Source organism: Lampris incognitus, chromosome 14 (genome assembly GCF_029633865.1).
Source record: "Lampris incognitus isolate fLamInc1 chromosome 14, fLamInc1.hap2, whole genome shotgun sequence".
Classification (NCBI taxonomy): domain Eukaryota; kingdom Metazoa; phylum Chordata; class Actinopteri; order Lampriformes; family Lampridae; genus Lampris; species Lampris incognitus.
Window position 1 is genome coordinate 7,720,885 of NC_079224.1, and position 17,064 is coordinate 7,737,948.

General features: G+C 47.6%; 1 protein-coding gene across 1 annotated transcript; it reads right to left on the reverse strand.

Annotated features, from left to right (window-relative positions):
• Positions 1-830: 830 nt before the first annotated feature.
• LOC130123646 (NAD-dependent protein deacylase sirtuin-5, mitochondrial-like) lies at positions 831-8,470 on the reverse strand. Its single transcript, XM_056292883.1, has 9 exons — positions 8,338-8,470; positions 6,669-6,802; positions 6,249-6,382; positions 5,089-5,314; positions 4,636-4,723; positions 4,371-4,424; positions 3,235-3,358; positions 2,942-3,057; positions 831-2,512 (listed from the first exon to the last, which is right to left on the reverse strand). The coding sequence occupies exons 2-9, from the start codon at positions 6,769-6,771 to the stop codon at positions 2,440-2,442; spliced, it is 918 nt and encodes a 305-aa protein (XP_056148858.1). The 5' UTR covers positions 6,772-6,802; positions 8,338-8,470; the 3' UTR covers positions 831-2,439.
• Positions 8,471-17,064: the final 8,594 nt, after the last annotated feature.

Below are 17,064 nucleotides of genomic sequence, written 5' to 3' on the forward strand. Positions count from 1 at the left end.
TACCACTGAATGCCCTGACCGCCTTGGTTCACAGGGTTACATAGGGAAAACACTGTTGGGGGAAACCTTTGGTCCCTTCATCATCCCCCCCCCTCCTCTTCATCAGTAGTCGCAGCTTACAAACCTGAGGACAGATGGCGCAGCAGCTGGCTGCCAGCCTCCGATTCACACCGAGGCGGCAACCTGCGGTCCTGGTCTCACCTCCAACATCCAAACGGAGGGAAGGAGTCAAGAAGAACCCAGCTGTGATGTGCAATCTCTCCTCAAGAGGATACTCATTACACCTCCCACCCCCCCGGAAAGGAAAGAAAATCAAAGGCCACAGAGGAAAACAATAACGACCATGTTAACGGGGATCAGCTGGAACAGTAGAAGGGGACTCTAGTGCTGTAGAACCCTCTGAAGCTTTCCGCTTTGAATAGCTTTCCATTTTCCCTGGCATTATGTCCTAACAGAAAGCGGTTTCCTCCCGTTAGGCTCGGCCATAACATCTAATGGGGTATTTCATATTGCACTAAACTGCTGGAAACACCCGCCTGGGGCTACTGAAGTTTGTGATTCCTCTCACTCCTGCACGCTGGGGCTAGGGATCGGGAGTGGATACCAGGCGGCTTTTCTGGGTCCCTTTCCAGGCAGAATCATATGTGACTCCCCTGAGAGTAATTGAGATAGAAAGCTATATACTGGCACCTACTGTTTGCACTTTGCAAATAACATTCCTTTCTGGTTAAACATCAACGATGACAGAAGAAGATGTACTTCAGTCACGGGCGTTCTTCCATGAGAGACGACAAAACAGAACAGCAAAATAATGTGTTGTTATACTGTATTGTATTCTGAAGTATTGTCGCGGCGTTATATTTATACAGTCTTTGCATTTGGCAGTGACACAAAAGTAGAGACTGAGACAGCTGTAAAAAATAGACATTATAAATGTGTTAGGCACCGGTACCTCCATTTCAAAAATATATTTCAGCAATAGTAAATTGAGTTTAAAGTACTTTTCAGAATAATGACGTATGTATGCAAAATAATATTGTCCCATGGAAAATCTGTAACATGTTTCTATACTGCATGGTAAACACAGATAAGACAGTTAATACAAGAAGGGTGTAAAGCTGATTGAGGTCACAGCACAACAAAGCCAAAGTCCATTCGCTCTCTACAGCCTCTGTCCATGGTCAGCAGCCATCTCTGTGCATTGGGCTGAGTCTCTGTTACACCTGGTTGAGTCTCTGTTACACCTAGTTTAGTCTCTGTTACACCTGGTTGAGTCTCTGTACACCTGGTTGAGTCTCTGTTACACCTGGTTGAGTCTCTGTTACACCTGGTTGAGTCTCTGTTACGCTGGTTGAGTCTCTGTTACACCTAGTTTAGTCTCTGTTACACCTGGTTGAGTCTCTGTTACACCTGGCTGAGTCTCTGTTACACTGGTTGAGTCTCTGTTACACTGGTTGAGTCTCTGTTACACCTAGTTTAGTCTGTTACACCTGGTTGAGTCTCTGTTACACCTGGTTGAGTCTCTGTTACACCTAGTTTAGTCTCTGTTACACCTGGTTGAGTCTCTGTTACACCTGGTTGAGTCTCTGTTACACCTAGTTTAGTCTCTGTTACACCTGGCTGAGTCGCTGTTACACCTGGCTGAGTCTCTATTACATTGGTCGAGTCTGTTACATTGGTCGAGTCCCTGTTAGACTGGCTGAGTCGCTGTTACACCTGGCTGAGTCTCTGTTACATTGGTCGAGTCCCTGTTACACTGGTTTAGTCTCTGTTACACCTTGCTGAGTTTCTGTTGCACCTGGCTGAGTCTTTGTGCACTGGCTGCTATCCACTCTAGTTCTGTGAGTATTTGGTCAAGGTTGTGTAAACAGTTTGAAAGGCACTAGATTATATCTCGAACTGCACAGCATTTCATTCATCAGAAAAGAAGCAGAGAGATACTCTCCACTGGTACAAGCAGCAACGTGTTTTGTTGTTGCACTCCGCCGACATAATTCCTGTATCAACTAGGTAAGAACCGTTTTATGCATATACCTAAACTAAGCCCGCAGTACTCTAAACATTAAGTAATCTCATATTGGTATCACTAGTATGATATGCAGAGCGACAACAACAGACTCCATAATATGGCAAGATATGTTTTCCTATGTCATGAAATATTACATGTACATTCTCTTCCATAACAAAAAAACAAAAACACAAAAACAACAATACATACATATAATCCCGTTTTCCAGTTAAATTGTCCCATAAACTTCAAGTATCTGGTAAGGAATGCATCTCAATCATCTGAGATGGCATTTAGTATGGCTCTCCCCCAATTAACCATTTGAGACTATGTCGTAAGGCATGAATTATGGGATAAGAGGCCTGGGTTATGAAATACGACAGCCCCGAAGTGCATTAGTGAGGAGGCTACTGGTTGCTGTCCAGGAACTTTTAAATGACCTCTGATTCATGCCGTGCCAAGGCCAGAGGCAGCGTGGTTCCACATGGGCCCTGGAAGTGGTACCTGTGTCAAACCACATCAACACACACACACACACACACACACACACACACACACACACACACACAACAAGTTGACAGTGGCAGTCAGAATTTTTTGGGGACTATGCCTGGAACAGTCGCTGTCACGCAGCCAGCCAGTGTTCTGACACCCTGCCAAGAAGCTGGCTCGATCTATGTATGAGGTAAATAGTATTGCTGCGGACCTGAGGGGCCCTGTCAGAGAGCCACAGGGTTATTAGCAGTCGCAACTGAATGCTAATTCAACAAACTGACTTGGATCAAGGGCTTCTGGTCTCAGCATGAACATCTTTTCATGATATTTTCTTGTAATAAATAACCAAATACACATGTGCCATCTGAAAACGATATACTTGTATCATCAGCAAAACTACCCAAAAGCTAATAAGAGTAACATTGATGTTTGACTTACGTAAAGTATTCAGTTTTCGGTGTGATTTCCATGTTAAATTCTGCCACTGGGACGCCTCTGGAAGCAACCTGTGGTCCAAACATAGCCGCTGGGTAGACAATTGAAGACGTGCCGACCTGTGGGCAAACAACAGGGGGGCTAAAGGCACTGGTTTCCCTTGAGATCCACACAAGTGCAGCTTCGGCGGCCTCTCTGAAAGAGCCTTGGTGTGTGAACATGACACAATGCGTAATTCGTATATCTGGAAGTGTGAAAATACCACGTGAACTGCAGTGATCGTGACAACTACTCACCACTAGACAAAGGTCACAGAGCTCCAGCTCCTTTTCCACCTTGGTCAGCACATGAGAGTCCAGAGTCTCCCCAAAAAACACCACGTTGGGCCTGAGCAGTCCCTCACAGTCACTCTCCTGACATCTTCACCCAACAGCATCAAGGGATGATAGCAAAAAAAAAAAAAGCAAGAAATGTCAGAATTAAATGCGACTTCCTGGATTTAGTGCACATCAACTGTTGTCCAGCATGCCAGAACAGACAAATCAAAACAGAGGTAGTAGCGCACATTGATCGACTGTCCTTTGCAGTTTCAGAGTGTTATCTCCATTTATTTCTTCTGTTTTTCCTTTTTTTGCGAGTGATGTCAACAAGTGCTAGAAGCTGCTGTGAGCCAGAGTCAAACTCCTTGCGTGCATGGGCACACTTGGCCAATAAAGTTGACTCTGATTCTGATCTGTACATGTCACAGGGTTTGGTAGAGCTGTGGTTTCCAATGTGTATGTAGATCCCCTCAACTTGAATTTGATGGGCCATGCTTGCACATGATTATCCAAGGTAGTATAGCAAAATTTGCCAACTATTCGTCTGAGGGAAGGGTTAAAATATTCATGGCACATTGCTGCCCCCAAGTAAGAGCACTGACTGGTAGGACTGTTATGGGGAAGTGACTGCATTGTCCATCCATCCATTATCCAAACCGCTTATCCTGCTCTCAGGGTCGCGGGGATGCTGCAGCCTATCCCAGCAGTCATTGGGCGGCAGGCGGGGAGACACTCTAGACAGGCCACCAGGCCATCACAGGGCCGACACACACACACACACACACACACACACCTAGGGACAATTTAGTATGGCCCCCAGAGGAAACCCATGCAGACACGGGGGAGAACATGCAAACTCCACACAGAGGACGACCCGGGACGACCCTCAAGGTTGGACTACCTCGGAGCTTGAACCCAGGACCTTCTTGCTGTGACGTGACCGCACCAACCACTGCACCACCGTGCTGCCCGGTGAATGCACTGTGCAAAACCTCAAGTTTTCTCAATGCCTGGCCTGATAAATGGAGGAATTTGCACAAAGGTAAAGCCACACCTAATATTACACTACACTGCATGTGATTATATTTATAATAAAATCAAAGTCATCCAACCTCGGCAGTTTATCCACAGGAATCTGGACATCTGGAGTGTCTGGATCAGGTGCGCTGTGTGCAGAAGGAAACAGTTGATTTGATGGAATGTTAGGAGACAAAATAGAGACGTAAGGCCAAAAGAAATGTGTGTGTCCATATAATATATATATATACATATATACATACATACATACATACATACATACATACATACATACATACATACATACATACATACATACATACATGTGTGTGTGTGTACCACTGAGATTGTCTTCTTTACCCTTTGCCTTCTAAGGCAGCACATATGGGGCTCTGCAGATTTGTGCCAACATTCCTACAACTCACGCAGCGTGTTTCCATCAGGCTTCCTGCAGTTACACACAGAGAACACACAGCTGTGCATCACAGAGACCATCTGAAGAGGAAGCAGGAATTGTCTTGCGATAAGTGTCCCTAAAATTGCTTTTTGGCTCTTGTCTTGAGTGATCAAGTCAAGTCAATAATTCTATCACAGTGAGTTAGTTTCACAGTGGTATCTCAACTAATTAGCTTTGAAACTATTTTCTTTCATTGACAATTAACATCGACCTCCAGCCCCACAGCAAGCTCACCTGCAATCAAGTCATTTTAAAATCATCATTTCAGTGGTCTGTAAGGTTTCATCTCACAGTGGCGCTCTTCACGTTCAAAGCACAGTGACCGCTGGCGGGCAGGGCAGAACGCTGCCTCTTACCGTGGATACTGAGCACATGTTTCGAGCCGGCCTGACGGTGCAGGTTGTCTATGGTCTGGGTGATGACAACCACAGAACGTCCTTGCCTCCTCAGCCGGGATTCACACTCTGCTATAGCCAGATGAGCGGCATTTGGCTTTTTGCTGAGCGCCAGCTCCCTCCTGTAATGGTAGAACTCCCAGACCCTGGACGGATTCCGAGAGAATGCCTCTGGAGTGGCCAGGTCCTGGAGACACATCCACAAGACGTGAGAAAACTAAGGTGTGGGATCTCATTCAGAGCTTTAAGACTGTGGTAGTAGCAATCAAAAGAGTAGGACACAGGATGCAGATTAGATTAGATAGTGAATAAAATGCGGTAGAGACTAGAGAGTGACTTTTTTTTGGGGGATTTTTTTTTCTCCCTCTTTCTCCCCAATTGTATTCAGCCAATTACGCCACTCTTCCGAGCCGTCCCGGTCGCTGCTCCACCCCCTCTGCCGATCCGGGGAGGGCTGCAGACTAGCACATGCCTCCTCCCATACATGTGGAGTCACCAGCCGCTTCTCTTCACCTGACAGTGAGGAGTTTCGCCAGGGGGACGTAGCACGTGGGAGGATCATGCTATTCCCCCCAGTTTTCCCTTCCCCCTGAACAGGTGAACCCGACTGACCAAAGGAGGCGCTAGTGCAGCGACCAGGACACATACGCAGGGATTCGAACCGGCGATCCTCGTGTTGGTAGGCAACGGAATAGACCGCCATGCTACCCAGACGCCCCCCAAGAGAGTGCCTTTAGCTGAATTGAATGAGATCATTTTGAAAATCGATCCTTTGATTTTTGCTCAAGGTAAGTAAAATCTACAATTGCTCCCAACAAACTACCTGTGGCCTAATCCCGATTGTGCAAGTAGCACCATATCTCCAGCCTACATGACCGTCAAGATAAATCCACTGATACTGCACGGAGAGACATTATGTAAACATAAAATACACCCAGTCCCCAGCAACAAGTCTGACAAACAGCTGGAACAAACTAAAGTCGAAACTTTGACCTAGATGCCAAAAAAAGGAGAGAATATAGAATATTTAACGGCTGATATACTATAATTGTATTTAATGGGTATAAAAAATGTATGAAGGTATGCGTGTATGGTTGTTTGGTCTTTTTTTTTGAAGTTACCTGAGACTGCCATTTCCTCCAATACCCATCAGCTCCCCTGAAGGCTGGCACCCCACTCTCCACGCTCACGCCGGCTCCTGTGATGATTGCTATGTGCTTGGCTTTGGAGAAGACTTTCCGGAACTCAGACATGTCTAAAGACGCAAAGCGGGACCACAACGCCATCAGGAGCCGGTATGGAGCAGCCAATATGCACTCAAAACCATGCCATTATTAACCCACGGGTGTACACCAACGGCGGGCGGGCCACAGACAGTCGCCGATTTGAACATTACAATTTCTTTCTACCAAAACCTATTTGTAAGCCTTATGAGAGCAGCGATATACAGAAAAAAATATGTTCAGCAAAAATGAGCCTGTTCATACCACACAAAAAAAAAAGAAAGGAAAAAAAGAAGAGAGAGAACATGTTATTTTCACCTGAGCTGGCCCTCGTCATCTTCAGGAGAGGTCCTCTCGTGACAGGAGCGCCGCAAGCGCGAGGGCCGAGTGCAGTGACGGCTAGGTTTCGGAGGAGCATCATCCCTTTTTCTCTATAGGGGAACTTTTCCTCCCTGGAGTAAGATATGGTTTGCAACAAAAAACAAAAAAATCACCGTTGAACAACGATCAGCTTTTCTCAGGCTGCGTTATAACTGAGTTATTATCATGAGACATTATCACGGTGGGATAACTCGGGAGAAAGACGAATCAAAACTTTTGCATGGGTCAAAATCAAGTGTATGTGGGTTTTGTCACGTAAGCACCAAGGAGGCTTGTCATGCTTTTGTTCTTGTGTCAGCTTTTTGTGTGCACGTGTGTGCGTGCGTGTGTGTCTCTTTATAAGTGGGCGGAAGCAGGAAACATATGCAAATGTCTTGTTTAATTCAGAGCAGCTGTGTTGTTGCCCCAAGCATGTTGGGCTATCCTAGACTGTATGGATAACAGAAAGAAGTAACGTGTGTAACCATTGAATGGAACTACACCATCTAAATACAACTTCAGTTTAACTGTCGGAGTGACTCCGTCTGAAAATCTCTGCTAAAATGAAAAGCCACGCAACCGCGGATGAGAGAAACGAAGGACGCGTCGGGGCACCGCGCATGCTCGCCTGTTACTAGAACAACATACCAAGATTGAGACGCACCCCTGTCACTAGAAAACATACAAAGATTGAGACGCACCCCTGTTACTAGAACAACATACCAAGATTGAGGCACCCCTGCTACTAAAACAACATACCAAGATTGAGACGCACCCCTCTTACTAAAACAACATACCAAGATTGAGACGCACCCCTGTTACTAGAACAACATACCAAGATTGAGACGCACCCCTGTCACTAGAACAACATACCAAGATTGAGACGCACCCCTGTCACAAGAACAACATACCAAGATTGAGACGCACCCCTGTCACTAAAACAACATACCAAGATTGAGACACACCCCACCAGCTCAAACCGCAGCCTCTCTCCCTGCACAGCGGGGGAAATAAGATCCGATGTGTCCCAACAGGTTTTGCAGCAAAGCTTCAGATATAAGACGAGCGGGGACAATGGCTCAGAACGGGGCAGTGATATACCGCGCTGTTTCGTGGCCACTGTCTCAGGCAATTCGGGGTATTTTGATGTATTCTACTGGGGTTGTTTTCCCCCTCTTCCTAACGCACAGCTTAAATAGTGTCGCCCCGATCGAAGAGGTGCAAAAACCCGGTCCAGAAAGTACAAACACTAACCGTGTCTTTACTCCACCCGCGTTCTAAACCGTCAGATTGCGCCGACTAGTTTCCCAAATCAGCTGGTTTAATACATGGATGGTGTAAAGACACGGTTAGGGTTTATACTTTCTGGACCGGGTTTTTACACACCTCCGCCGGAGTCGGACGAGAACGGTGGGAGCGCGCGGAAACGCGACGGGGCTGCGGGACCCCCACGTGCAGATGCGTCGCGTTAGCCCGTTTGCGCCGCATCCCAGCCAAACGGGTCGTCAAGGTTACAGTCACAACAAGCGGCGGCAGCGAGCACACGTCCCGTAAAACGACGCACGGATTCTGTGCGGCGAAACACCGTCGCAATTGAACACGTACACTTGTATATGTCGCCACTCACCCAGCTCGACGGGCTCCTACCTCCGAGCGGCCAGTCGGCGGCGTTTGTTTATACGTACGGCCGAGCGGCCGTAAACACCGACTCGCCGTCGCGACGTGCCGTAAAACGCGACAGTGCACACGCGAAAGGCTGGTTCAGTAGAGCCACCTGGTGGTAGAGCGCATAATTACATGCGGCGATGCATTCGTCCCTCGTCACACGCTCACCCGGTCATCCTCTATCGCTCTTTCTCTCTCTCTCTCTCTCTCTCTCTCTCTCTCTCTCTCTCTCTCTCTCTCTCTCTCTCTCTCTCTCTCTCTCTCTCTCTCGCCGTTTTATTTAATCGCCGTTAAACCCGCCGTAGGGTTGTAAAGGCGTTCGTGAGCAAACGCCTGTGAGGGATGAAGGGTGAATGCGGAAGTCTTTTCGACGAGTATTTTCAGCCTATCGCCGCCTACTTGTTAATGGAAAAACCCGGTCCAGAAAGTAAAATACCCTAACCGTGTCTTTACTCCATCCATGTATTAAACCAGCTGATTTGGGAAACTAGTAGGTGCAATCTGACGGTTCAGAACGCGGGTGGAGTAAAGACACGGTTAGGGTTTGTACTTTCTGGACCGGGTTTTTGCACCGCATGGTTTATTACGGCTCTGGCTTTCTCATTATCCCTGTCAGTGATAGAACGGGAGACACACACACACACACACACACACACACACACTCACTCACACGCACACACACTCACACTCACTCACTCACTCACTCCCTCTCCCTCTCCCCTTGCCGTGGTTGCTCTCTCTGGTGTACTCGCTTGTTCTCTCCATCAGTGGCCCACCTCCCCGTGGGTGGCCGTGGTTCAGCGTCCGCCCCGGTCCGCCAGTCACCCCCCCGCTGGACATTGTTCAAATTGATGGCGACCACTACGGAGGGAGGCGCAGACCGTCGGCCGATAAGACGACTCCGGTCTAAGAGCGACACCCCGTATCTGGTTGAGGCTCGACTCTCCTTCAACCTGAAGACAGGTAGGCAGGCAGGCAGGCGGGCAGGCGGGCGGGCAGGCGGGCACACATGCGGGGCCACTCTGCTCTTCGGTCCCCTCTGCTAGCTGGGGAAACGATCCACGGCAAAACAACCTCGTTGGATCAAGTTTGTGCATGTGGGTGGTCGACGCTGGGGGGGGGGGGGGGCTCGTTTTTTTTGGAGAAACGCGCCCTCCCCGTATCGGGTAAACGCGTCATGCAACTTTGCACGTTAATGCTGGTGATTATCGATGGTTTATTGGTGCGGCATCTTGGCCTCGTTTGACGGAGCAGCGTGGGGAAAGTTGTGCCATCTAAGCGCTGGTGCTGGTCGGATGGGCAGCATCCAGTGCATAGTTCATGCGGGTGAGCGGACTCCGTAATTTTGCCACCGCTGGTACATCCAACGCCGTTACATAACGCTACGGAGCGTCGACGTGATCCGTGCCAGCCCCGGCTCTGGAGACGGAGTAGCCCACGTCGGTCTTTTGCTGGTCTTCGTTTTGAATCAACCCCCCCCCCCACTATACTTTTGGATACGTGTTAGGTGTGCGGCGGCTCCGCGTCAGGAGAGTGGATGAGTCCGCGCACCTCTCCGTCTCCCCTTTGCAAAGTGTGTAGGCTTATTGCATCCGCTGTTACCATGGTGACTTGGCATTTTTGCACACCTTTTGCCCTGGAATATAATTGGCCTCCGTGCAAAGCCACGTGTTTGCGGGCGGCAGAGTCTCGCCGTGGTGATGCCAGCCACCACGTGTGACTAAAGAGACCTGAGAGTTTTGGTGGCACAGTTAAATTGGCCTGTTCTGAGAAAGTCATCCTCTGCCTTACTGGCGTGTTGCTGGTTTTTTTTTTACAAAGGCCTACGCCTACATGTTTGTGCAACGCTCTTGCCATTGCTAGTCAATACTGTATAAACGCTGATGTTTGCCCCGTGACCTTTGACACCTCCACCCATCCTCACCGCTGCGGGCGAAGAAGTCTCGCTCCACTCTGCCTGAACTGTTCCCCGCTGCTTCCTGGGATTCATACCGTTGTATACTCGATTAGACACACGCTTTGTTGTCAACTGCCAGGGCTTGTGTGTGTTGTAATGCGAAGAGAAAGACGTCTTTGTGGAACATTGCCAGGACTTTGTGCAGGAGTCCTAAAGCAACTGCAGCGAGCTGGCGTGTCCGAAGAAAGCTACTTGAAATTGAGATTATAGAGTTTTTAACCTAAATGAGAGTGAAAGCATGGAGATTGTGTGTGTGTGTGTGTGTGTGTGTTGTGTGTGTGTGTGTGTGACCACACAATTCCTGGCAGCACTTTAAGACGAATCTGAACCATCTTGACACAAAGGCTGCCAATTCATTTAAATCAGGGGAGCCCTTAGGTAACTTATTCTTGCAGACCAGACTGGTCTCCGTAATGGGTTTTGGGCCTGTGGAGAGGAGAGGAGCAAAGGCTTTGTTTCTTTGTTTCCTCCATTGCACACAGAGCCAGTGTAAAGCATGAGGGTGAACAGAATTGGGACAGAGGGTCTGGTACAGTAATAGCACGGGTGACTCACTTCCACCCGAAGGAGAAGAAGTGTAGCAGGATTTAGCGTGCTTATTGTCAAGGAAACCACAAGTCTTGTGTTGTGTAAAAAGGGCTCAGAGGTGATAAATGACTTGGACTGTGAAACAAGAACGTGAAACGTGAACAGCGCAATTAACCGCGTGTAACTCCTGATTCGCACATGACTCCGGGTTCTCTAGGTTCAGTGGACGGCATGCTGCACCTCCCTCTTCTCATGTTTCTCCTCTGCCGGGCGGCACGGTATTGTAAGGATCCGGTCATACAGACTCGAAGACGCATCTTAGGATGCACCGGGACACATCGTCAGAGATGTTTCGGGTCTTTCAACATCATACACCCTCCTCGCTCAGCCAACCCAGCCGGGGTTGATCAGGCCCTGGCTTTTGTCCCAGCAGCATTGGCCCACAGATCACTCCTTTTGATCCAAAGCCATCTGGAAGCCCCTCTCTGCAGCCTCCATGGAAGACTTGATGGCTTTCCTTTTAGCAGCCCCAATGACGCCAAGTAGAGCGTAGACCTTGCACAGTGTGTGGCCGGCAAAGCCTCTACACCCCGCTTCAGCGGGCTCACAACGCGCCTTCCAGCCTCTCCTCCGGCACTGATCCACCAGCTCCTGGTACTTGGGCCGCTTCTGCTCATTTGCCTCCTCCCTCCGGTCCTCCCAGGGAACCGTCAGCTCTACAAGGAGCACCTGTTTTGAGGAGGCTGATGATAGCACTATGTCTGACCTCAATGAAGTTGTCATAATGCGGTCTGGGAACTTGAGCTGCCCCCCCCCCCCCCCCAAGTTGACTCGCAGCTCCCGGTCTGACGTAGATGTGAGGAGACCGGCTGCTGATCTGGGCTGTGACTGAGGCTGCTCACCAGCCCTGGCAAAGGCAATGTTCCTCTGTCCACAGGCTTGCTTGTTGTTAGCCAGGGCTTTGGAGATGGCCTCTGAACCTTTTCCAGGGCACAGAGGACATGACGGAGAATCAATCTTGCCCCAGAGATGGGAGATTTGCTAGGCTAGGTAGAACATCATACACGGTTTGTACCATGAATTTGATCCACTGTGGTTCTGCCTGCCAGATATCTGTCCAGGATATCTTCCTCCCCCGCGCACCCTCCCACCTTGTCCATTCTCTCCGCTGCCACATGCCCACCATTCTGCTGGGCCTTTCCTCCTCGACATCTACCCACACCTTCTCCAGGACTAGATGGCATTTGTCCTTGCCATGGGCCTTATCATAGCGAGGTTGTGGGATGGCTCCCAGCCCTGCCCGTCCAGTTACCACCGTGTCCACCCACCAAAGCCCTGTGTCTCAGCTGAGACTCTGCTATCTCCAGGCCATCCTGAGCTCTCCACTTCCTGCCTGTCCACACCATAATAACTACCACACTGTAGCAGGAAACACAAGCAGTGTAACATTACATTAAATTAATTTATTTTAGAGTAAACAAAGTTTTTGTGGCAGTTTAATGGCCACGATAAGCAATGGCCACAATAAGTGGCATCAATAAGCAACCAATTTAGATACACCTGGGATTATCCCCTATCCATTACAGACTGATTTCAGAATAAAACCATCCTTAACTTTGGTACATTGGTACTGTGGTGTAGAACATCTACCACACCCACTCGTTTTGGAGTTCAGTCTGTGGTTTACTGCCAAAGCATCTGTCAGTGTTCAACCAGTTCAGGAATCAGGAACATTTATTTGTCATTTCATTTCATGCACTTACGTACATGGAATGGAACGAAATATCATTTCCCCAAGCCCACAGCAGTGCAACACAAAGACAACAACACATATATCCAAACTACAAGAACACATATTTCCAAACTACAAAAACGCACACACATATATACACATATACACACACATATATATATATATATATAAAATAGCTCAAAGTTGTTAAATGGCAGAACAAGCTTGTTTTGTGCTCAATGCACTCATCAGCTGCACTGAGCACAAAACAAGCTTGTTCTGCCATTTAAAAACTTGGAGCTATTTTATATATATATATATATGTATATATGAGTGTGCGACGGATGAAACAGGCCTGTACTGCAATGTATTAAAACATTTTTCCTGTATTATCTGTGTTGATATTCCGCTTCTCATTAGTTGAGCACTTATAACACCATTGACGGTTTCAGAAAAGAAAAAAAACCCCACTATATATATATATATATATATATATATGTATGTATATATATGTATGTATGTATATATATATATATATATATATATGTATATGTATATGTATATATAAATAATCACTGTCCAAGAGAGTGAATGCCAGGATGACTGTCGGAACTGCTGGTCTGCATGGGCTAGCAGTTAGCTTAGCCTGCCCCGCTTCCGTGTACTGTCAGGCCGCCCTCGGTGTTTCTTCCTCGGGCACAGCTCCAGGCAGGGCCGTGGTCCCTGGTTGATACTGATACTGGTTGATACAAGGAGAAAAATTGGTACTTTTCTCCATGCTGAGGTTCTGGTTTCTTACTTGGCCAACTCCTTCACTGATCATCGCTCTCTGCAAGTCCAGTCTTTGCTGCAGCATTAGCTCGTGCGACCTGAGCAGAGAAAAGGCTTTAGTAGAAATACACAACGATAGCGCTCGCCTTCTAATGGAAGCAGGGCACATACGGCACTATGCTGCATCGAATAGGCCTGGTAATGCTCCAGTCCTGAAGATTTTCATGTTAACAAATGTCCTTCTTGACTTTCTATCATTGTTGTATATAACCACAAATATCCAAATCATGGACGCTTTTGTAATTTGTACTTGCTTATTTCAGAATCAGAATCACGTTTAATGGCCATGTAGGTTCGCACCTACATGGAATTTGACTCCAGTTTTGGGGCTCTCTCAGTGTACTTAACGCAGAATTAACACGACAACACAATCATCTTCTGATATACACACAAGGATTGACTATATACAGGTGAAATAAGAGGTGATAAAGTGTTGTGGTGCAGAGAATATATCAGAGATGCTGAAATAGATGTTAGCAGGTTACTTACATACCTGCCTGAGGTAGATGGACTTGACAGAGCATACCAGTACACGTACAATGTACAGTACAGTATATACAAAATGGTTGGCTTTATTGACAGTATTAAGCACTAATTTGAATGACGGCCCGCGGAAAGAAACTGTGTTTATATCTGGTTATTTTGGGGTACAGTGCTCTGTAGCGCCTACCAGAGGGGAGGGGTCGGAACAGGTTGTGACCAGGGTGTGATGGGTCTGCAGAGAAGTTGCCTGCCCGTTTCCTGAGTCTGGAGGTGTATAAGTCCTGAATGGAGGGCAGGCTGGTGGTTAATGTTGGGTAGTTCTTTTCTGGGAACATTGATACGCCACGTAACGTTTCACATCCTCACCATAGCAACCAAATGCAGAAAAATAAGGCAGACAGAGGTGAGTTTGAAAAAGGAGCAGCTGCTGTGGCTAATTGGTAAAATATATCAGAGGGATCTCGTGGAAGACCTTCAACGACAAACACCATATTGGATGTCAAAGAAGGCTGAATCAGCTCATCTGGATACAACACTTATTGACAGACATGTTTCATCACTCCTCTACATCTTCAGTCTAAACTGTCTGCAGGTGTCCCCACCCTTTTAAACAATACAGATGCATAACGACAGAAACCAACGACCAGTTTCATATGCAAATATGGGTGTGGCCATTAACCAGAGTTACAGTGGGTTAGTTAATGGTCACACCTATATTTGCATATGAAACTGGTGAAATTGGTGTCTTGATGCATGCTCAAACTGGTCGTTGGTTTCGGTCGTCATACATCTGTATCAGGGGCGTCGCTAGGCCTATTTTGCCCCCCTAAACTTTTCTTTAGCCCCCCCTCCCCCGAAAAAAAATGAATGTACATTATTAGTTTAAATCATCAATAGTTTTTTTCTCATTCATTTTCATTCAAATCGATCGACGCAATTGCGTCTCCAAATTCAGTGCGCCTAAACGGCGGGGCGCTAGGACCCGGGAGACGCTGCTGCTCTAATCCGGTGTTTCCATTGGCTGTGCTGCTCACGGTAGTTTGCAATAAAGTTTATCAAAACGTAAAAAAAAAGGAGGAAACCACTGAAGTTGTGACAAGATTAAAGTGATACTGACATCAAAATCTGAACATTCCTATTGATAGGCTATGTTCCCGAGTTGGGATGTGACCACGGAGACATTCAGTGGCCAAAACAGCGCGTCTGCGGCCGCGCGAGAGAGATCTGCGATTGACTGTAGATGGCGTCCAATGACAAACCGTGCCAGTGGATACGTAGACACCAGTCAATTTGCATATAGGGCGTGTCCGTCACCACCTCCTGCGAGCTACTTGGCTCGAGTTTGTGCTATTTTGCCGAGACTTTATTATCGATCTTGCTACGACGTATTGCTATCTATCTATCTATCTATCTATCTATCTATCTATCTATCTATCTATCTATCTATCTATCTATCTATCTATCTATCTATCTATCTATCTATCTATCTATCTATCTATCTATCTATCTATCTATCTATCTATCTATCCATCCATCCATCCATCCATCCATCCATCCATCCATCCATCCATCTATCTATCTATCTATCTATCTATCTATCTATCTATCTATCTATCTATCTATCTAACAGTTATTTGTATCATCGAACATATTATTTGCCAAGTTGTATTGCGCTGCCGTGCAATACAACAAAGGGCCCCACCACATCTATCGCTACCTTCTCCCACGCCAGGCTGCAGTGGGAAGGTGTGTGTAACTGCAGACTTGTCATGTGACTGGCATGTGATGCCTGCTTCGATAGCAGACTCAACCTGAGAGTCCATGCCAGGCCACCAGTATACTTCTCTAAGTCTCTGTTTTGTCCTCACTATTCCCTGGCGTGTGTCGTGGGCCAGGGAAATCAGCCTAGGCTGGAGACCGTCTGGGACCAGAAGTCAATCTGTGTGCCCTGCACAACACAGTCATCCTGTAGGGAAAGCTCGTTCTGTAGCTTGAAAAATGGCCGCAGGGCCGGATCTAGGCTCTTGTCTTGTCTTAGGCCACCTGGAGGTGAGTAGCTCACGCAGTTTCTGTTGCACAGGACAGGAAACATGCAGCCTTGACTTCACCTGCAGTGATAGCTGACAGGGTAGAGGTTAGTGCTACCACTTCTACATCATCCTCTAAGCTAGACTCTGAGCTAGGCAATGAAAGTCGAGACAAACAGTCAGCAGTGACGTTCTCTCAACCGGGCTTGTACTGGACGTCATAACTAAATGACAGTAGTCTTGCAGACCACCTGGCTATGCGCATGCCTGCTCTACCCAGACCTTTTGAGGTAAGTAGTGTTGTCAGTGGGCTGTGGTCTGTGCGTAGGGTGAACTGCCCCCCCCCCACCCCCCACAGATATGTTCTCCACTTTTCTGTCGCCCACACGCACCCTAGTGCCTCTTTCTCCACGGTAGAGTAGTTTCTCTCTGCCTGGGAAAGTGTGCGTGAAGCAAACGCCACCGTCTTTTCTGAGCCACCAGGGTATATCTGAGTAAGGACCCCACCTAGACCATAGTGTGATGCGTCCGTAGTAACAACAGCGGGCAGCTTCGGGTCAAAGAGGGCAAGAGCAGGGCTGTCGACTGCACGGAGCAGAAGTGACATGACCATCTAGTAGCTGCATGCAGAGGATAAGTCTCTCCCTAAAACGGCTGAACCTTGTTTCACAATGTAAAGCTCTGTGTCAGTGGAACGGTCACCAAAATGCTACATTTGCTTTTAAGCATCCGTCTAGAGGAATTGTATTTCCCCCGTAGCTAACAAGTCCAAGCTGTGGTGCAGTAAGAGAACAGCCGGGGAAGAGTCGTGAGTGAGTGGTTCTGGGTGGGATCGATACAGCATGGAATCAACATCCTGCCCCTCCCCCTCTTTTGTGCAAACTTGAACTGTACACATTATCTTGTTTAGCATCACGTGTAGCATCAACCTTCCCCACAGTATCGTCAACTTTCAGCAAGGTACCTTCGGGAACAGTTATTTCACTCGCATGCTTAGAGCCCCTACATACTTTTGCGAAAGGTCCCTTCTTTTTGCACTTGTTGCATGGCGCATCTCTTGCAGGGCACCCCTGGAAGTGGAGAGCCACATCTGTAGCATGTCTGTCCTTTCGTTGACTGGGAAGGCGGCAC